Source organism: Eleutherodactylus coqui, chromosome 6, assembly GCF_035609145.1.
Source record: "Eleutherodactylus coqui strain aEleCoq1 chromosome 6, aEleCoq1.hap1, whole genome shotgun sequence".
In the NCBI taxonomy this organism is placed as follows: domain Eukaryota; kingdom Metazoa; phylum Chordata; class Amphibia; order Anura; family Eleutherodactylidae; genus Eleutherodactylus; species Eleutherodactylus coqui.
In genome coordinates, this window is record NC_089842.1 from 219337039 (window position 1) to 219360608 (window position 23570).

At 42.0% G+C, this 23570-nt stretch overlaps 1 protein-coding gene across 1 annotated transcript; it reads right to left on the minus strand.

Annotated features, from left to right (window-relative positions):
- Positions 1 to 4972: 4972 nt before the first annotated feature.
- Positions 4973 to 21238, minus strand: AQP10 (aquaporin 10). Its single transcript, XM_066605891.1, has 6 exons — positions 21106 to 21238; positions 17189 to 17315; positions 16296 to 16433; positions 7371 to 7489; positions 6974 to 7191; positions 4973 to 6836 (listed from the first exon to the last, which is right to left on the minus strand). Exons 1-6 carry the CDS (start codon positions 21208 to 21210, stop codon positions 6626 to 6628), a joined length of 918 nt encoding a protein of 305 aa, XP_066461988.1. The 5' UTR covers positions 21211 to 21238; the 3' UTR covers positions 4973 to 6625.
- Between the last annotated feature and the right edge of the window lie 2332 nt (positions 21239 to 23570).

A 23570-nucleotide genomic window follows, 5' to 3' on the forward strand; every position in this document is an offset into this window, starting at 1 on the left:
GATCCGTGCCCCATAGGGATGCATTGACCACCCGCGGGTAGATAAATACACGCGGATGGTCAATAAAAGTGATTTTTTTAAAAATGGAGCATGAAAAAATCTGGACCATGCTCCATTTTCGTGCGGGTCTCCCGCGGGCTTCTATTGAAGCCTATGGAAGCCGTCCGGATCCGCGGGAGACCAAAATCGGTATTTACTCACCTGCTCCGGATCTTCCCTTCGCCGCGGCTTCATCTTCTCTCCGTGGCGGCCGGATCTTTTTTCTTCGGGCCGGCGCATGCGCGGGGCACGCAACTGACGTGCCCTGCGCATCCGCTGAGCAGAAGAAAGAAGATCCGGCCGCGACTGAAAGAAGATGAAGCCGCGGCGAAGGGAAGATCCGGAGTGGGCGAGAGGTAAGTTTATTCTTATTTTTATGCCTCATGTCCGCGGGGCAGGAGGGACCCGCTACGGATTCTCTATGGAGAATCCGTAGCGGGCCTGATTTTCCCCGTGGACATGAGGCCTAAGGCCTCATGTCCACTGGCAAAATCGAATTGCGGATTCCGCTGCGGATCTGCCGGGCACAGAGAAAGAAGATCTGGCCGTGACGGACAGGAACCCGCAGCGTCCGGACAGGTAAGAAAATTCTATTTTCAGGCCTCATGTTCCCAGGAAAGGAGGGTCCCGCTGCGGGATTCTGCATGGAGAATCCACACGGGCCCGAATTTCCTAGTGGACACGAGGCCTAAGGGCTCAGTCAGATGGGCGTTTTTTACATGCATTTATTCACGTGTGAAAAAAAAAAATCGCACTGTGCACGTAAAAGAAAAGCGTGACCACGTCCATTGCCACTCATATGTTCTATCTTTTGTAGGTGCAAATTTTATGCGCATGTAACAATTGGACATATGACCGCTACCATTGAAAAGCATTGGTTCTATATAGATGCGAATCGCAAAAAACATGCACAGCAAAAAAACGCCCGTCTGACTAAGCCCTAAAGGAGAGATCTATCTACTGGGAGGGTTATTGACTGCCAAGAAGAGCTGAGAGAGGGACGAAGACACACATATGTAAGAGAGGGATGAGTCTCTAAATGGGTCTGATTGCCAGGAAGAGCTGAAAGCGGCATGGAGATGCACATATGAAAGAGAAGGCTGAATCTTGAAATGGTCAGATTGCCAGGAAAAGCAGTGAGAGGGATAAAGATGCACATATGTGAGAGATGGTTGAATCTTGAAATGGACATTGCCAGGGAGAGCTGAAAAAGGGATCATTACACCTATAGATAACATAGTGAGGAGTCTAAAAATAGGAATGATTGCCAGGAAGAGTTGAATGAGATATGAAGATGCAGATATGCAAGAGAGGGATGATTCTTTAAATGGGACTGATTACCAGGACGAGCTGAGAGGGATGAGTCTCAAAATAGGACCGACTGCCAAGAAGAGCTGTAAGAGGGATAAAAATGCAAATATGTAGTAGAGATGGAAGAGTCTTGAAATGGAACTGTCTTGCCAGGAAGAGCAAAGCGATGGCTAATTATCTAAATGGGACAGATTGTCCGGAAAAGCTGAGAAAAGGATAAAGACACACATATGTTAGAGAAGATAAGTCTCTAAATGGGACAGACTGCCAGGAAGAGCTGAGAGAGGGACATAGACGCAGATGTGTAAGATAATATATAAGCCTCTAAATGGGACTGGCTGGCAGTAAAAGCTAAGAGAGGGATGAGGATGCATATATGTAAGAGAGGGATAAGTCTTTGAATGCGACTAATTGCCTAGAAGAGCTGAAAGAGGTATGAAGACATACATATGTAAGAAAGGGATGAGTCTCTAAATAGGAAAGATTGCCAGGAAGAAGGGAATGCAGCACAATGAGTAATGTAGATGCATAGGGACTGTGGGCAGAAAGGGGTTAAGGGTGGAGAGAGCCTGGAGTTAAGGTGGAGCTGAAACAGGAAGAGGAGGAGCTTAGAAGAAGACGAAGAAGAAGCGTGAAGACGTGGGAAGAAGAGGGAGGAAGAAAGAAGTGGTAAAGAAGAGAGAAAACCCGCCCGCCCAGCCCAGTTAGAAGGGAAGGGAGGAAAGGGCGTTCGTATCAAGGAAGGTTAGGAGTTAGGAAGTCGTCACAGCTGGAATGGCGTAAAGCTTCCATGCCTGAGGTGTTTTATCGAGGATGGTTGGCAAGCACGTAACGAGTACGGGGCTTTCAAACACCTCAGGATGGATTGTTTTTTTCCTACTAAAAGAAAGTGTTTTCAAGCATGGAAGAATTGGGGATATTAATCCTTTGCAATCCAATTTTTGATTCAGGGTTTCCTAGGGGGCTTTCTCTTTCTGCCATTATACAATGGCGCCATCTGCTGGCTAGAGCCAGTACTGCGGTGTGGGACATGATGGAGAGGCCCCCGACAATAGAGCAGCCAGTAATCTACAGTAAGAATACCCTGCCGGACGTTTTCTGACATTGGAGCTGTACAGCCTTAAATTAGAATGTCTTTAGACGTCAGACAGTGGATTGGAAAGGGTTAAATTTAATAAGTTGGAAGTTAAAGTTTATTATAGTTAATAAAGCTGTGGCCTACCCACAAAATTTAGCAAAAAGGAGTAAGAGTTTTTCTTGGAATAAGATAACGAGCTCATTAGGAGGTAAGATAGTGGGTGCACACAGTCCTGAGAGCGATGAGTTTCTAAATGAGACCGTCTGCCAAGAGAAGTGGAGAACAGGATGAAGACACACATATATAAAAGAGATGAGTCTCTAAATGAGACTGATTGCCAGGAAGAGCTGAGAGAGGGATGTATATATGTAAGAGAATTGTGAGTTCTGAAATGGACAGGAATAGCTGAGAGAGGAATGAAGACACACATATGTAAGACAGGAATGAGTCTTAACCCTATTGTATCCTATATGTAAGACAGGACAATATTTCCACATCTTTCTTAAGGGAATGGTTCAACCTCTCTACTGCATGGTGTAACAGATGTGAGACATTCCAAGGTATTACCTAGTGGTTCTCAGAGCAGCCACTAAATGGCATAGTTGGTCAGTTGCAGATTATATAGTATATGATTTTTGTCATGTTTTTGAAAGTTTATGCAGTGAAGGGTTAAAATGAGATTAATTGCCAGGAAGAGAAGAGAGAGGGGGGTGTAGACACACATATATAAAACAGGTATGATTCTCTAAATGGGACTGATTGTCAAGAACAGCTGAGAGAGGAATGAAAAGGCCTATCTGTATGAGATGGATGAGTTTTGAAATGAGACTAATTGCCAGGAAGAGCTGACAGAGGCATGAAGACACAAACACGTAGACATTACAGGTAAGTCATTTTATTGAACAGCGGTATAACCTTCTTGAGCAGTCCTCCAACCGGGGTCGGGGATCCCACGCTCCACTGAAGGTCCCAGCATGTTGGGTTTCACCAAAGTGACTGTTGTTGTTTCCCAGCCAGTCCCATTGTGTCGCTCCTACATGTGATTTGCGTGGGACCTCATTGAATCCCAATTACTCTCAGCTGTGAGTATGCACCTCACATAGCACTGTGCACAACACCGGAGTACAGCCCCGGGCACAGGGTGGCAAATACTGTCCGAGTCCAGGAAAGGAGCGCTCAATATAAACTGCAGGATGATGGTATCTGGCAGTGAAGGGTACAGGATTTCTACATGTTCTTGGCAACTGGCAGTGTGGCATCTAGGAGATCTGCAGAATAACAGTTACTGGAAGTATGGGATCCTGGATATCTGCACGGTAACTGGCAGCATAGGATACCTGATATCTGCAGGGTAATGGTAATTGGCAGCATGACATCCCTGATACCTACAGGAAGAGGGTAACTGGCAGCATGGGATACCGGATATCTGCAGGGTAAGAGTAACTGACAGTGTGGCATCCCGGATATCTGCAGAATAACAGTAACTAGCAACATGGGATACCGGATATCTGCAGGGTAACAGTACTTGGCAATGTGGCATCCCTGGTATCAGCAGGATGACGGTAACTGGCAGCATAGGATACCAGATATCCGTAGGGTAACAGTAACTGGCAACGTGGAATACCGGATATCTGCAAGGTAACAGTAACTGGCAATGTGGCATCCCTGGTATCTGCAGGGTGACGGTAACTGGCAATGAGGCATCCCTGGTATCTGCAGGATGACGGTAACTGGCAGCATGAGATACCGGGTATCCGCAGGGTAACAGTAACTGACAGTGTGGCATCCTGGATATCTGCAGGGTAACGCTAACTGGCAACGAGGAATCCCTGATATCTGCAAGATGATGGTAACTGGCAACGTGGCATCCCTGGTATCTGCAAGATGATGGTAACTGGCAACGTGGCATCCCTGGTATCTGCAAGATGATGGTAACTGGCAACGTGGCATCCCTGGTATCTGCAGAATGGCGTTAACCGGCAGCATGGGATACCAGATATCCGCAGGGTAACAGTAACTGGCAGCGTGATACCAGATATCCGCAGGGTAACAGTAACTGGCAGCGTGATATCCCGGATATCTGCAAAATAATGCTAACTGGCAACGAGGCATCCGTGATATCTGCAAGATGACGGCAACTGGCAGTGTGGCATCCTGGATATCTGCAGGGTAACGGTAACTGGAAATGTGGTAACCCTGGTATCTGCAGGATGACGAAAACTGGCAGCATGGGATACTGGATAGCTGCAGGATAATGGCAACTGGCACTCCAAGGGGCTACTCCCACTAATTGACTCCCTTCCTCCAACTGGTCCCTTTGTACAGAGCAATGCCACATTCTGTGCCATCAAACCGCCCCGACGTTGGCATCAAGCCCTACCTGGGAACTCGCTGATGCCAGACTCATCCTCCGGCAAGCTGGTAGGCAAGAATAATGGTAGGTGCCGCCACACGTGTCCGGCTGCCAGTCATTATCAACTAAAGGAGCAAAATGTGATAAAAATCACAAATTAATGGCACAAGCAGTGAAACAAGTCACCTGTTGTCTCGCTGCGCAGCGTTGGGTTGTGCTCATACGGCGCAGCTCTGCCGTGTTTTTTACCGAATAGTTGAGAACAGCAAAAAGCTGGTGGATTCACTGCGAGACGTCTCCTATACAAACGTATGGCTCATAGTAAAACCACATGTAGTCTAAGCTGTATGATAAAAGCGCTGTGTAGTCATGCAGCCACACTCCCATGTCATTCACTACCTTGAACGTATGTGAACCCTGCCATCATGGATTACAATTTTAGGCATTCCTATGTAACATGAGGCCCCAAAACCCGCACAGATATCCCCTGTGAAGTCCTCAGTGTGATCTTCACCATCAATCCTGCAGTAACGACCCTTTTACACAGAACCATTATCGATAAAAAGGTGTTTAAACAAGCAGAAGTGAACGATAACTGTTCAGTGCAAACGCAGCCAACGATGAATGATATTCATTCACCTATCATTCATTTCATGCAAGCATGAAAATTATTCTCGGCTCTTTCGCTAATTGCTCAGTCGTTCTCATTCGTCGGTGCAGACAACTGAACGATGCTGTAAAAATTTAAATATGTACATTAATGATTTACATTTGTCTCTGACTGCCAGAAACGAACAAGCAAATTGTAACATCATTTGCTCAGGTGAATGGTAGTCATTCCGTGTAAACGCACCCTAAGTAGCCTTATCACAGGAGTGATGTTAGGGGTGGCTGACTGGGCACTTTCACAGGGCACTCATCCCCACTATATAAGACACCGTGGAGCAACATAAATTCACCACTGACCTGTTCACTATCCCAGACCACCAGGGAATTTACAATGCTCCCTTTCAATACCCCAAGAACACCAGGGAATTTACAATTAATTCTTTCACTACTCTCAGACCATAAGGAATTTGAACTGTTATCTTTCACTACACAGAGCACCAGGAGATTTACAAAGCTTTCTTTCACTATCCCTAGACCACCATGGAATTTACTGTGAGTTCTTTGACTGCCCACAGACCCCAAGGGAATTTACAATGATCACTTTCAATACCCCAAGATCAGCAGGGAATTTACAATAAATTCTTTCACTACTCCCAGACCATAAGGAATTTGTACTGCTCCCTTTCACTATCAAGACCACCAGGAGATTTACAATGCTGTCTTTCAATACCCCCAGATCACCAGGGAATTTACAATAAATTTTTTCACTACTCCCAGACCATAAGGAATTTGCACTGCTCCCTTTCACTATCCAGACCACCAGGACATTTACAATGCTCCCTTTAACTACCCCTAGACAACCAGGGAATTTACAATGAATCCTTTCACTACCCCCAGACCACAGGAAATTTACATTGCTCCCTTTCACTACTCCCAGACTACCAGGAAATTTACAACTTTCCAATTCTTTGACTGCCCCAGGCTCCCAGGGAATTTAAAATGATCCCTTACACTACCCCCACACCAAGGAATTTACAATGAATCCTATCCCTATTCCTAGACCACTAGGGAATTTACAATGCTTCTTTTCACTACTGCCAGACCACTAGGGAATTTACTGTGAGTCCTTTGACTGCCCCCAGGTCCCCCGATAATTTACAATGATCCCTCTGACTGCTCCCAGACCAACATAGAATTTACAATGAACTCTTTGATTGTCCTAGACCACCACTGATTTATAAGCGGTGTGACAGGGAACTGTCCATATTGATGGTGAAAATTGGAATTTCTTTCCACTTTTCTGGTGGGACGTTCTTCACAACCTCCTCGCTCTTGATATCTTCCATGGGATGATGGAGCTCTACTAAAGCCTGGTAGATTAGAGATCCAAGAACTGCCCCAACACATGGCGCCACCACAGGGACCCACCACCAGTTGTTACCAGCTCTAAAGGAAAGCAGAGACATGACCCGATTACTGCTCTGAATGACAAAATTCTGAACCGGTGAGAGATGGAGGTGACAATCATCATGTTCTCCAGGACTTGAACATATACTACACCAGAACATCCATCAGTAACTCACCTGAATACATCCGCCCCCCATCCAGCCACATAAGTGAAGATCCGTGGCCCCAGGTCTCGGCTTGGGTTGATCGGGTATCCGCAGTTAGCACCCATTGACAGACCAATGGAAAACACCAACATGCCAACGGCAATTGGTTCTAGTCCTTTAGGGACAGGTTTGTTTTTAGAGTCACAGATGGCCAGGATCCCGATCATTAACATCGCCGTCCCCATCACCTGTAAAGAAGGCAATGTTCACTTTCCTAGAGATAAACGAAAGTCAAAGTGGGGAACACAGAGATCAAGTGGAGGGCGGCAAAGATCATGTGTAGTATCAGTGGTCAAAAAGCCATTGTGTGCAAGGGATTGACACAAGATGGTCAGATCCCACAAAGTATACCATAGTTGAGCAATACCTGATCCAAAAAGCCGTTCCGTATGCTTAGGTATGGCGCCGGGTAAGTAGAAAATATAGAAGCCGTCTCTCGGGGTCCATACACAGTGAGGTTACCGTTCGTGTAATGCTGAATGGCGTCTACATGAAAGAAACGGAAATGGAAAGTGTAGTAGATATCATGGGCTCAATAGTGTGGGGGGGGGGAGTGTTGCTTATCAGAAGTAGAGGGGGCCAGAAACTCTTTCTTTTCTCCTCAGGGAGAGCACCTAGACAGTGAGTGAGGAGACTCAAAAGGCCATTCATGCTCTTGTGTATAACATGCAAATAAGGGAGATGCAAATAATACCTCTACAGCGCCACCTATTGGAAGGCAGCATTCCTCCAAGCCAAAGTTAGACTCTTTATACGGGCCTTGTGATAATGACTGGGAATTAAAAGCAAAGCCAGACTCCATGCACAGACAGCTGTTTCGGGGTATTTGCCTCTCATCAGTATACAGCAGAAGTCTGGCCATGCTAGTGAGAGGCGCGGGATGGGGGACAGAAACGCTATCTTTTCTCCTTAGAGAGAGCACTTAGACGTTGAGTAAGGAGACTCATAAGGCCATTTATGCTCCTCTGGGTAACATGCAAATAAGGGAGATGGTTCGTCCCAGGCCTCTCACTAGCAAGGCCAGACTTCATGCACAGACAGCTGTTTCAGGGTATTTGCCCCTCATCAGTATGCAGCAGGAGTCTGGCTTTGCTTTTAATTCCCAGTCATTGTTACAAGGCTTGTATAAAGAGTCGAACATTGGCTTGGAGAAATGCTGCCTTCCAATTGCTTGCACTGTGGAAGTACTATACCATCTCCCTTATTATCAGAAGTAAAAATGCACTGGATCAATGGATTTGAGGAATCCGAAAAAGCTATGTGACATAAATCAAGTCTCATCTAAGGCATAAAGTCAGAGGAATCTAAAGAGGAAGAAATCCAGTGAATGGAGAAGTTTTAGATACCACTGAACAGCAAAACCACTTCCTGTTTTTACATCACTTCTTCAAAATCATCTTAATTCATAACGGTACAGACATCAAAAGAAACTGGACAGGACAACCAATTTATATAATACACAGATGGTCCCTCAACCAAAATAATTGTGCAGGAATTATAAAAAATACTGTAATACTGCCCTCTATGCACAAAAATATAACTGCAAAAATACTGCCCCCTATGTACAAGAATATAACTACTATAACACTGCTCCTATGTACAAGAATATAACTAGTATAATACTGCCCCCTGTGTACAAGAATATAACTACTATAATACTGCCCCCATGTGCAAGAATATAACTACTATAATACTGTTCCTATGTACAAGAATATAACTACTATAACACTGCTCCTATGTACAAGAATATAACTAGTATAATACTGCCCCCTGTGTACAAGAATATAACTACAATAATACTGCCCCAATGTACAAGAATATAACTACTATAATACTGTTCCTATGTACAAGAATATAACTACTATAATACTGTTCCTATGTACAAGAATATAACTACTATAATACTGTTCCTATGTACAATAATATAACTACTATAATACTGCCCCCTATGTAGAAAAATATAACTACTATAATACTGCTACCTATGTACAAGACTATAATACTGCCTCCTATGCACAAGAATATAACTAGTATAATACTGCTCCCTATGTACAAAAATATAACTACTATAATACTGCTCCCTATGTACAAAAATATAACTACTATAATACTGCCTCTGTGTACAAGAATATAACTACTATAATACTGCCCCCGAAGTACAAGAATATAATTACTATAATACTACCCCTATGTACAAGAATATAACTACTATAATATTGTCCCCTATGTACAAGAATATAACTACTATAATACTGCTCCTATGTACAAGAATATAAGCACTATAATACTGCTCCTATATACAAGAATATACCTACTATAATAATGCCCCCTATGTACAAGAATATAACTACTATAATATTGTCCCCTATGTACAAGAATATAACTACTATAATATTGTCCCCTATGTACAAGAATATAACTACTATAATACTGCCCCCTATGTACAAGAATATAACTACTATAATACTGCCTCCTATGGACACGAATATAACTACTATAATATTGTCCCCTATGTACAAGAATATAACTACTATAATACTGCCTCCTATGGACAAGAATATAACTACTATAATACTGCCTCCTATGTACAAGAATATAACTACTATAATACTGCCCCCTATGTACAAGAATATAACTACTATAATATTGTCCCCTATGTACAAGAATATACACTACCGTTCAAAAGTTTGGGGTCACCCAAACAATTTTGTGTTTTCCATGAAAAGTCACACTTATTCACCACCATGCGTTGTGAAATGAATAGAAAATAGAGCCAAGACATTGACAAGGTTAGAAATAATGATTTGTATTTGAAATAACATTGTTTTACATCAAACTTTGCTTTTGTCAAAGAATCCTCCTTTTGCAGAAATTACAGCATTGCACACCTTTGACATTCTAGCTGTTAATTTGTTGAGGTAAGCTTGTGAAATTGCACCCCACGCTTCTAGAAGCATCTCCCACAAGTTGGATTGGTTGGATGGGCACTTCTGGCGTACCATACGGTCAAGCTGCTCCCACAACAGCTCAATGGGGTCAGATCTGGTGACTGCGCTGGCCACTCCATTACCGATAGAATACCAGCTGCCTGCTTCTGCTGTAAATAGTTCTTGCACAATTTGGAGGTGTGTTTAGGGTCATTGTCCTGTTGTAGGATGAAATTGGTTCCAATCAAGCGCTGTCCACTGGGTATGGCATGGCGTTGCAAAATGGAGTGATAGCCTTCCTTATTCAGAATCCCTTTTACCCTGTACAAATCTCCCACCTTACCAGCACCAAAGCAACCCCAGACCATCACATTACCTCCACCATGCTTAACAGATGGCGTCAGGCATTCTTCCAGCATCTTTTCATTTGTTCTGCGTCTCACAAACGTTCTTCTTTGTGATCCAAACACCTCAAACGTGGATTCATCCGTCCACAACACTTTTTTCCAGTCTTCCTCTGTCCAATGTCTGTGTTCTTTTGCCCATCTTAATCTTTTTCTTTTATTGGCCAGTCTCAGATATGGCTTTTTCTTTGCCACTCTGCCCTGAAGCCCAAAATCCCGCAGCCGCCTCTTCACTGTAGATGTTGACACTGGTGTTTTGCGGGTACTATTTAATGAAGATGCCAGTTGGGTACCTGTGAGGCGTCTGTTTCTCAAACTAGAGACTCTAATGTGCTTATCTTCTTGCTTAGTTGTGCAACGCGGCCTCCCACTTCTTTTTCTACTCTGGTTAGAGCCTGTTTGTGCTGTCCTCTGAAGGGAGTAGTACACACCGTTGTAGGAAATCTTCAATTTCTTAGCAATTTCTCGCATGGAATAGCCTTCATTTCTAAGAACAAGAATAGACTGTCGAGTTTCAGATGAAAGTTCTCTTTTTCTGGCCATTTTGAGCGTTTAATTGACCCCACAAATGTGATGCTCCAGAAACTCAATCTGCTCACAGGAAGGTCAGTTTTGTAGCTTCTGTAACGAGCTAGACTGTTTTCAGATGTGTGAACATGATTGCACAAGGGTTTTCTAATCATCAATTAGCCTTCTGAGCCAATGAGCAAACACATTGTACCATTAGAACACTGGAGTGATAGTTGCTGGAAATGGGCCTCTATTCACCTTTGTAGATATTGCACAAAAAAACAGGCATTTGCAGCTAGAATAGTCATTTACCACATTAGCAATGTATAGAGTGCATTTGTTTAAAGTTAGGACTAGTTTAAAGTTATCTTCATTGAAAAGTACAGTGCTTTTCCTTCAAAAATAAGGACATTTTTAATGTGACCCCAAGCTTTTGAACGGTAGTGTAACTACTATAATACTGCTCCTATGTACAAGAATGTAACCACTATAATACTGCTCCTATATACAAGAATATACCTACTATAATACTGCCCCCTATGTACAAGAATATACCTACTATAATACTCCCTCCATATGTACAAGAATATAACTGCTAAAATACTGCCCCCTAGGTACAAGAATATAAGTACTACAATACTGCCTCCTATGTACAACAATTCTGAGAGTGCCTTGGACCGCATGAAGATCAAACCAGTCCATACTCTAGGAAATAAAGCCAGATGGCTCACTGGAGGGAGAGATATATTTAAGGCAAAACTAGAGTACTTTGGCCACATAATGAGAAGACAGGAGAACGTAGAGAAGATGCTGATGTTGGGGAAAGTGGAAGAAAAAAAGAAAAGGGGCCGGCCAAGGGCAAGATGGAAGATATCCTTCAGGTGACGGACTGGACCTTGGTGAAGATAGGGGTGTCGACAGCCGACAGGAAACTCCGGCGTGGGCCGGTCCACGAGCTCACGAGGAGTCGAAAACGACTGAACGAATAAATAACAACATGTACAAAAATATAACTACTATAATACTGCCCTCTATGTACAAGAATATAACTACTATAATACTGCCCTCTATGTACAAGAAAATAACTACAATAATACTGCTCCTCTGTACAAGAATATAACTACTATAATACTGCTCCTCTGTACAAAAGTATAACTACTATAATACAGCCTGTTATGTATAAGAATATAACTACCATAATACTGCCCCCTATGTACAAAAATGTAGCTACTATAATACTGCTTCTCTGTACAAGAATATAATTACTATAATACTGCTCCCAATGTACAAGAATATAGCTTCTATACTGCTTCCTATGTACAATAATATAACTACGCTAATACTTCCACCTATGTACAAGAATATAACTACTATAATATTGCCACCTGCATAAAAGAATACAACCACTATAATACTGCTCCTATGTACAAGAATATACCTACTATAATACTGTCCTCTATGTTCAAGGTTACTTCTACTATAATACTGCTTCTGTGTACAAGAATATAACTACTATAATACTGCTCCTATGTACAAGAATATAACTACTATAATACTGCTCCCTATGTACAAGAATATAACTACTATAATACTGTCCCTATGTACAAGAATATAACCACTATAATACTGCTCCTATATACAAGAATTTAACTACTATAATACTGCCCCTATGTACAAGAATATAACTGCTATAATAATGCTCCTAATATACACAAATATAGCTACTATAATACTGTCCCTATGCACAAGAACATAACTAATATAATACTGCCCCATAAGTACAAGAATATAACTAATATAATACTGCTTCCTATATACAAGACTATAACTACTATAATATTGCCCCCTATGTACAAGAATATAACTACTATAATACTGCTCCTATGTAAAAGAATATAACCACTATAATACTGCCCTATATGTACAAGAATATAACTACTATAATACTGCCTCCAATGTAGAAGAATATAACTACTATAATACTGCTCCTATGTAAAAGAATATAACCACTATAATACTGCCCTATATGTACAAGAATATAACTACTATAATAGTGCCTCCAATGTAGAAGAATATAACTACTATAATACTGCCTTTTATGTAGAAGAATATAACTACTACAATACTGCTCCTATGCACAAGAGAATAACTATTATATTACTGCCGCTATGTACAAGAATATAACTACTATAATACTGCCTACTATGTACAAGAATATAACTACTATAATACTGCCTCCTATGTACAAGAATATAACTACTATAATACTGCCTCCTATGTACAAGAATATAACTACTATAATACTGCTTCCTATGTACAAGAATATAACTACTATAACACTATAAAACTGCCCCATATGTACAAGAATATAACTACTATAATACTGCTTCCTATGTACAAGAATATAACTACTATAATACTGCCCTCTATGTACAAGAATATAACTACAATAATACTGCTCCGCTGTACAAGAATATAAGTACTATAATACTGTTCCTATGTACAAGAATATAACCACTATAATACTGCTCCTATATACAAGAATATAACTACTATAATACTGCCCCTATGTAAAAGAATATAATTACTATAATACTGCTCCCTATGTACAAGAATATAACTACTATAATACTGTCCCATAAGTACAAGAATTTAACTAATATAATACTGCTTCCTATATACAAGACTATAACTACTATAATATTGCCCCCTATGTACAAGAATATAACTACTATAATACTGCTCCTATGTAAAATATAACCACTATAATACTGCCCTATATGTACAAGAATATAACTACTATAATACTGCTCCTCTGTACAAAAGTATAACTACTATAATACAGCCTGTTATGTATAAGAATATAACTACTATAATACTGCTTCCTATGTACAAGAATATAACTACTATAATACTGCCCTCTATGTACAAGAATATAACTACTATAATACTGCTTTCTATGTACAAGAATATAACTACAATAATACTGCTCCGCTGTACAAGAATATAAGTACTATAATACTGTTCCTATGTACAAGAATATAACTACTATAATACTGCCCCCTATGTACAAGAATATAACTACTATAATACTGCTACTATGTACAAGAATATAACTACTATAATACTGCTCCTATGTACAAGAATATAACTACTATAATACTGCTCCTCTGTACAAAAGTATACCTACTATAATACTGCTCCTCTGTACAAAAGTATACCTACTATAATACTGCCTCCTATGTATAAGAATATAACTACCATAATACTGCCCCCTATGTACAAGAATATAGCTACTATAATACTGCTCATATGTAGAAGAATATAAGTACTATAATACTGTCTGCTATGTACAAGAATAAAACTACTTTAATACTGCTCCTATGTACAAGAATATACCTATTATAATACTGCCTCCTATGTACAAGAATATAGCTACTATAATTCTGCCCCATATGTTCAAGTTTATATCTACTATAATACTGCCTCCCATGTACAAGAATATAACTACTATAATACTGCTCATATGTACAAGAATATAACTACTATAATACTGCTTCATGTACGAGAATATAACTACTATAATACTGCCTTATATGTACAAGAATATAACTACTATAATACTGCCTCCTATGTACAAGAATATAACTACTATAATACTGCCTCCTATGTTCAAGAATATAACTACTATAATACTGTCCCTATGTACAAGAATATAACTACTATACTGCCTCTTATGTACAAGAATATAACTACTATACTACTGCCCCTATGTAAAAGAATATAACTACTAAAATACTGCTCCCTATGTACAAGAACATAACTACTATAATACTGCCCCATAAGTACAAGAATATAACTACTATAATACTGCTTCCTATATACAAGACTATAACTACTATAATACTTCTACCTATGTTCAAGAATATAACTACTATAATACTGCCTCCTATGTACAAGAATATAACTATTATAATACTGCCCTATGTACAAGAATATAACTACTATAATACTGCTCCTATATACAAGACTATAACTACTATAATACTGCCTGCTATGTACAAGAATATAACTAATATAATACTGCCCCTATGTACAAGAATATAATTACTATAATACTGCCTCCTATGTACAAGAATATAACTACTATAATACTGCTCCCCTATGTACAAGAATATAACTACTATAATACTGCCTCCTATGTACAAGAATATAACTACTATAATACTGCTTCCTATGTACAAGAATATAACTACTATAATACTGCCTCCTATGTACAAGAATATAACTACTATAATACTGCTTCCTATGTACAAGAATATAACTACTATAACACTATAATACTGCCCCGTATGTACAAGAATATAACTACTATAATACTGCTTCCTATGTACAAAAATATAATTACTATAATACTGCCCCCTATGTACAAGAATATAACTACTATAATACTGCCTCCTATGTACAAGAATATAACTACTATAATACTGCCCCTATGTAAAAGAATATAACTACTATAATACTGCTCTTATATACAAGAATATAACTACTATAATACTGCCCCCTATGTACAAGAATGTAACTACTATGATACTGCCCCCTATGTACAAGAATATAACTACTATAATACTGCTCCTATGTACAAGAATATAACTACTATAATACTGCCCCCTATGTACAAGAATATAACTACTATAATACTGCTCCTATGTACAAGAATATAACTACTATAATACTGCCCCTATGTAAAAGAATATAACTACTATAATACTGCTCTTATATACAAGAATATAACTACTATAATACTGCCCCCTATGTACAAGAATGTAACTACTATGATACTGCCCCCTATGTACAAGAATATAACTACTATAATACTGCTCCTATGTACAAGAATATAACTACTATAATACTGCCCCCTATGTACAAGAATATAACTACTATAATACTGCTCCTATGTACAAGAATATAACTACTATAATACTGCCCCCTATGTACAAGAATATAACTACTATAATACTGCCCCCCATGTACAAGAATATAACTACTATAATAGTGCCCCCTATGTACAGGAATATAATCACTATAATACTGCCCCCTATGTACAAGAATATAACTACTATAATACTGCCTCCCTATGTACAAGAATATAACTACTATAATACTGCCCCCTATGTACAAGAATATAACTACTATAATACTGCCCCCTATGTACAAGAATATAACTACTATAATACTGCCCCCTATGTACAAGAATACAACTACTATAATACTGCTCCTATGTACAAGAATATAACTACTATAATACTGTCCCCTATGTACAAGAATATAACTACTATAATACTGCCCCCTATGTACAAGAATATAACTACTATAATACTGTCCCCTATGTACAAGAATATAATAAAAAATTGAGACTTTAGAACAGAGAGGGGAAGAAGTACTTCTTACCATAATATAGAGCATAGGTCGCGGCTGCTCCAATGAATGACGCCAGCATCTGAATTAGAATATAAAGGGGTAATTTCCACCAGGGGAAGCGGCCCAGTACGCACATGCTGAGTGAATACGCCGGGTTCAGATGCCCACCTACAATATGCAAAATTATGGTTAGATGAACGGTGAGGTTGTAAGAAGCTCCTAGATGGCGGTAATGGGCCATCCAGTGGTCGATGAAACCTGACAATACCCAACATACCATACAAATAAACGAGACAGTCGCATCACAGGAAGTAGGATATGTGATATTTTATAATACTGTGTTCCCCCGTAAATAAGACACTGTCTTTTATTAATTTTTGTCTCAAAAGAGGCACAGTGTCTTATTTTCAGCACGGGGGGGCTTATACTCGGCTGGTCCGTGGCGTCCTGATACCTCACGATGGTCTCCAGCAGCGCTACCGCAAACTGCAGTGTCCTCCCCGTCTGCCATCTCAGCTTCTTCTGGTGACGGAACTTCGAATACCCCGCCTCCAGCAAAGCGAGCGCTGTGATTGGCTAATCGAGCGCCAGCAGCCAATTACACCCTGGACTCGATGAGCCAATCACAGCCATTCAGTGATATCAGTGCTGCCGGAGACCATCGGGACACCGTGGACCAGGTGAGTACTTTTTTTTTTTTTTTTTAATGGAGGTTAGCTAGGTCTTATTTTCGGGGAAGGCCTTATATTTCAAGCCTCCCCTGAAAACCAGGGTAGGTCTTATTATCAGGGTAGAAACTATTTTCAGGGAAACGTGGTAGAATCTAAACAGGAAGTCAGGTGTGCACTGGCAAAATATTCCCCACATAAGCCTGAAGGTTTAGAGTGATGGCCTCGCTGTATATATACCGCACGGTCACTCACCTGACACTCCTCCGGATACATATATGGCAATGACGACAGCGATGGCCCCAGCCAAGTACATGCAGAAGAAGTTTCCTTTGGTTTCGGAACTGGTGACACCTTGAGCCACAGCGGCGGTGGTGATGAACTAGGAGATGAGACAACAGGACCATAATCATGAAGCAGTCCAGGAAAAGATGGACAAGGCCAAAAATTGTGGAGACGTCAATTCCTTGGTCAATAGTCGCACTACAACCCCAGAACCTTATGTTTAGCATGCCGTGGGAATGTTTACACTTTCTGTGTTCTTAAGGTAGCATACCCAATTTCTGCTGAGTGCGCTGCTTTAAGAATGCCGGCTTGGCATGCGGTCAAGGCATTGGGCAATCTTTCGACAGATCGCTTGGTGTTATGCTATCTGGGACTTTTTTTAGGAATTGAAAATTGCAAAAGTGTTGAAAAAAGAGGATCTGAAAGCCATCAGCCGGGACCTCAAGAACAGAACCTGTGGGCAGGAGGGGTTGTGCAATCAACACACAACAGAGGAGAATCTGCAGCTAGAGGACTGTAGTAATATTATACTCCAGGTAGGAGCAGCCTCTTCTCTCATGGGCCCGAAAAATGCTCCCCACTCCCCTCAATCAACTACCCCCATCTCACCTGTAACATAGGAGGAGCGTGACTGCATGTAAATCTCCAATAGATATTGCACTGCTAGACACTAAACTAGTGGATCACCAAAGGAAGGGCACAGACTAGGGTATGACCCAGCCCACTGGACCACCAGGAATATGCCACAGACCACAAGACATGAGACTGCACCACCAAATGATAGTCTCTATATACTAATTAATTAAATCCCCAGGGCTAGTCGGCAGTAATACTGAATCCCCTGAAATAGAAGACAGCACCACTGGATAACCAGGGAAGGACACAAGACCACTAGATCACTAAGCATTAGGCAACGACACTGTACTACAACCCCACAAGGAAAAGAGGACTGCAACACAGGACCAAAAATAAAGTACATTAATTGGTCACCAGGGGGTAACAAAAAGACTACTAGATCACCAAGCAGATGAGATAGCACTACTGGATCACCAGGGAAAATGAGATAAAGGATATGAGACTATCAGGGAAGACACCTAAAGTGTACACCAAGGAACAGCAGAAAGATTACCACTGGGACACCATGGAAAAGCAGGGAGATTACACCGCTCGGTCATCAGGGAATAACAGGGAGATTGCACCACTGGGACACCAGGGAAAAAGATGGGAGATTATACTGCTGGGACATCAGGAAAAGGCAGGGAGATTACACCACTGGGGCACCAGGGAAAAAGATGGGAGATTATACTGCGGGGACATCAGGGAAGAGCAGAGAGATTACACCACTGGGATACCAGGGAAAAACTGGGAGATTACACCACTGGGACATCAGGTAAAAAAGTTAGGAGATTACACCACTGGGACATCAGGGAAGAGCAGGGAGATTACACCACTGGGACATCAGGGAAAAGCAGGGAGATTACACCACTGGGACATTAGGGAAAAGCAGGAATAATTACACCACTGGGACATTAGGGAAAAACTGGGAAATTACACCACTGGGACATCAAGGAAGAGCAGGGAGATTACACCACTGGGACACCAGGGAAAAACTGGGAGATTACACCACTGAGACATTAGGGAAGAGTAGGGAGATTACACCACTGGGACACCAGGGAAAAAACTGGGAGATTACACCGCTAGGACATCAGGAAAAAGCATTAGGCAAAAGACACTGTACTACAACCCCACAAGGAAAAGAGGACTGCAACACAGGAGCACCACGAAAAATAAAGTACATTAATTGGTCACCAGGGGGTAACAAAAAGACTGCTAGATCACCAAGCAGATGAGACAGCACTACTGGATCACCAGGAAAAAGGAGATAAAGGAGATGAGACTACCAGGGAAGACACCTAAAGTGTACACCAAGGAACAGCAGAAAGATTACCACTGCGACACCATGGAAAAGCAGGGAGATTACACTGCTCGGTCATCAGGGAATAACAGGGAGATTGCACCACTGGGACACCAGGTAAAAAGCTGGGAGATTACACCGCTCAGTCATCAGGAAAAAGCAGGGAGATTACACCACTGGGACACCAGGGAAAAATATGGGAGATTATACTGCTGGGACATCAGGGAAGATCAGGGAGATTACACCACTGGGATACCAGGGAAAAACTGGGAGATTACACCACTAGGACATCAGGTAAAAAAGTTAGGAGATTACACCACTGGGACATCAGGGAAGAGCAGGGGGATTACACCACTGGGACATCAGGGAAAAGCAGGGAGATTACACCGCTGAGACATTAGGGAAGAGTAGGGAGATTACACCACTGGGACACCAGGGAAAAAAACTGGGAGATTACACCGCTAGGACATCAGGAAAAAGCATTAGGCAAAGACACTGTACTACAACCCCACTGGGACACCAGGGAAAAAGATGGGAGATTATACTGCTGGGACATCAGGGAAGAGCAGGGAGATTACACCACTGGGATACCAGGGAAAAACTGGGAGATTACACCACTGGGACATCAGGTAAAAAAGTTAGGAGATTACACCACTGGGACATCAGGGAAGAGCAGGGAGATTATACCACTGGGACATCAGGGAAAAGCAGGGACATTACACCACTGGGACATAAGGGAAAAGCAGGGAGATTACACCACTGGGACACCAGTAAAAAAGCTGGGAGATTACACCGCTCAGTCATCAGGGAAAAGTAGAGAGATTACACCACTGGGACACCAGGGGAAAAGATGGGAGATTACACTGCTGGATCATCAGGAAAAAGCAGGGAGATTACACCACTGAGACATCAGGGAAAAACTGGGAAATTACACCACTGGGACATGAGGGAAGAGTAGGGAAATTACACCACTGGGACACCAGGGAAAAACTGGGAGATTACACCGCTGGGACATTAGGGAAGAGTAGGGAGATTACACCACTGGAACACCAGGGAAAAAAACTGGGAGATTACACTGCTAGGACATGAGGTAAAAAACTGGGAGATTACACCACTGGGACATGAGGGAAGAGTACACCACCACTGGGACATCAGGGAAAAACTGGGAGATTATACCGCTGGGACATCAGGGAACAGCAGGGAGATTACACCGCTAGGACATTAGGGAAAAAACTGGGAGATTACACTACTGGGACATCAGGGAAGAGCACAGAGATTACACCACTGGGAGACCTGGAAGCGCATGGGACCCATACCTAAAGCCAGTCATCAAGAGGACATAACCCATAGAAAGTAATGGCAGAGTGCCGCAGATAAATATATATTCATATTTGGTATTGTGGGTAATTCATCCTCTATAAGAATATAACAGTCTGCTGAGAAGATGACGTGTGGGCTGGACTCAAGGCCACCCTCACACATGGCGTCGGCAAAACGCTGCGATTTTACCACAGCTTTCGGATGCCAGCGGGTGACAGCAGGTTTTCGCGCAGCCCGTCATTGTGCTGGGTGATGAGGTGTGCTAAATGTAACAAAATAGTGTAGACAGCGCTAGAAGGTGCTGCGTTCAAGCCCATGTCTACGAGGCCCCCCATTAAAATCAATGAGAGCATTACACCACGATTACCATAGCGTTCAAAATGCCGCGGTGGCCTTAGTATCTGCTGTGTGAGTTATCAGGCCTTTACTAGACTCAGTGGTTATAAAGTGATAAGAATGATGTGATTATAACGACACCTTCACCAGCAGCATGAGTTCCATCCGTTATTACAGCTACTCCATATATATCACTCCAAACCGCTCCGGTATCTCTACTATTCCTGCACATATCTAGCACTACATATCTCTCTGCTATTCCTGTCCTGACCCCACACACACAGCTCTGCTCCATATTGTCATTTTAGTAACTTACAAGCAGCACAAAGACCCCCAGAAATTCGGCCAGACATTCCCGGAGGACGGTGCTTCTGAGTCTTAGGCGTTTCTGCGCCCATTCCCGGAGATGCCATGATGTCATTGGGAATAGATGAAAGGAGAAAGTGGCTGGAAAGGAAGACTTCTCCTTATAAAGGTTCCTATCACAGGGAGAGATAAGAGGGTCACCCAACAGCTAGTAGTTCCATTATCTGCTTCCCCTCCCCATCAGGTGCATGGACACTTCCCGAGAATGAGCTTGAACTTCTATAGACCTCATGTATCTGGAGATGTAGCAGAGCTGAGCTCATAATTCATACATAGTAACATAGTATTTTGGGGCTGAAAGAGTACTATGTCCATCTAGTTCAGCCTGTTTCCACCCACTTTTCTTGACCTAGAGGAATGATGTCACGATATGTTGCCTGTGCTGTCAGGTGACTTTAGCGTTGAAGTGACAAACCCAGCTCAACTACATTTATATTTGTGATGTGACCCCACTAAGATCATAAGCTTTAGAAAGGAAAGATTAGGATTTATCTATTAAAACTAGACTTATCCAATCAGAGGGCAGCGTACATCACTTAAACTGTTCTGGAAAACTGAGGGCTGCGTTGTGATTGGCCACTATGAAAATCAGGCTGCAACCCCAGTCTGAGGCCTTAAATACATTTTTTTAAATGTATTCAATTTTTAATTTATTTTCCTTTTTTCTTTGCGGGTAATAAAATCCGTTATATTTTTCTTTATGACAAAATTATTTCACGGCTTGGTCCTTATCAGTATTACATCTTCACATTTTCCTAAAATTTGTTTTTCAAAATTAGGCTTTTTATTTTCATACAATTTATTGTATTTTCTATCAATAATTTATTCACCTATTGATTTACATTTAGTGTTTTTAATTGGGTCAAGAAGAGAATTGGTTCTTCTTAGGGAGAGCACCATGCTCCTCTGGGAAATATGCAAATGAGAAGATGGAACACTACCTCTAAAGCGTCACCTATTGGAAGGCAACATTCTTGCATGCCTTGTAACAATGATTGGGAATTATGAGCCAAAGCCGGAGTCTTCTCCAGGAGGAAAAGATAAACCATACACAGACAGCTGTTCTAGATTGATTGTAAAAGGTCTGACACTGACTTGCAGGAATACTGCCTTCCAACAGGTGGCACTGTAGAGGCATTGTTCCATCTTCCATTTGCATATATTTCCCAGAGGACCAGCATGACTTTATAAGTCTTCTCACTCACCTTCTAGATGTCTCCTTAAGGAGTGATGATTCCCTTCCTGACCCACATCTATAGGCCTCTCACTAGCCAAGCCAGAACCTTACTGCACACTGATGAGGGGCAAACACCCCGGAATGGCTGTCTGTACATGGTCATCCTCTCCTGGAGAAGGCTCTGGCTTTGGCTCATATTCCCAGTCATTGTTACAAGGCTTGTTAAAAGGTCTGACACTGACTTGCAGGAAAGCTGCCTTCCAATAGGTGGCGCTGTAGAGGCATTGTTCCCCTTTGCATGTTATCTATTGGCTTAGAATCATGATTCCACGTCGGCCAATAAGGACACAGTAGCGTGTTTTGCTTTCTGTATGGCAGTTCGGTTGGGGAAGCAGCAAAATGGAAAGAAACTATTTGACTTTTCTTGGATACTGAAGTCACTTTCAGTCCGTTTCTCAGTTTTCCGTCACGACTTCGTCTTTTTACAGGACGAAGTGGCGGCCCCCTGTTGCTTCCAGCTCAAAATATGGAACAAACGCGAGTGTTTTTTTTTTAGATTGTAGTCAGTGGGAGGCTGAAAAACATGAAAGCAATCCGGTTTCATCCGTATTCCCTTTCCATTTTTATATCAGGTTTAATTTGCACAGAGCAGGTTTTATTTTGCGCAGAACAAAGGAGACAACAGGAGGAAAGGGAAGATAAACAGGCTAAGCGTCTGAAGAGCCCGCCCCAACCTAGGAGGGTATTATTGTATCTTGACGCCACCAGAAAGTCTTGGTGGAGGCAAAATTGACAGGAGGGTGACTCCCCCTGTACCTGATTCGCTGGACAGCTGCCTTGCCTGCAGGGCCTGGCAGGCCACTAACCTAATGCTGCAGCTGCAAGTTCTTGTAATGCACGCCGGCCTGCAGCTATGTTTCTTCAAGGCCCCGGCTGCAGCTGAGGATTGGGCCAGCTGAAAACACCTTACCAGCCGATGGACCACAAGGCAGCACCCCGCTGTGTTGAAGCGCAGGGCCCCCATGACTGAGGACACTGTGCCGTGAAATGGCTTTGCCGGCAGCGCCGTTCACCCCCCCCCCCCCCAGATATGTGTGCCATAGCGGTGGACAGCAGGAAAGACACAGCGCCAGGGCTCCAGGCGTCCACACGGCATTCACACATAGAGCACCACAGCAGCAGGAAGGTGGCAGCGGCGCGCTACACTCCCTTACATGCATCCACTGCACACTGCATGA

Excerpts from the sequence above, each read along its gene's own strand:
- AQP10 (XM_066605891.1), bottom strand. The coding sequence starts at position 21,210 with ATGACATCATGGCATCTCCGGGAATGGGCGCAGAAACGCCTAAGACTC. Across the intron at positions 17,316-21,105 it reads TGGGGGTCTTTGTGCTGCTT|TTCATCACCACCGCCGCTGT; the intron begins GTAAGTTACTAA and ends CTCATCTCCTAG. Across the intron at positions 7,192-7,370 it reads GGAACGGCTTTTTGGATCAG|GTGATGGGGACGGCGATGTT; the intron begins GTATTGCTCAAC and ends CCTTCTTTACAG.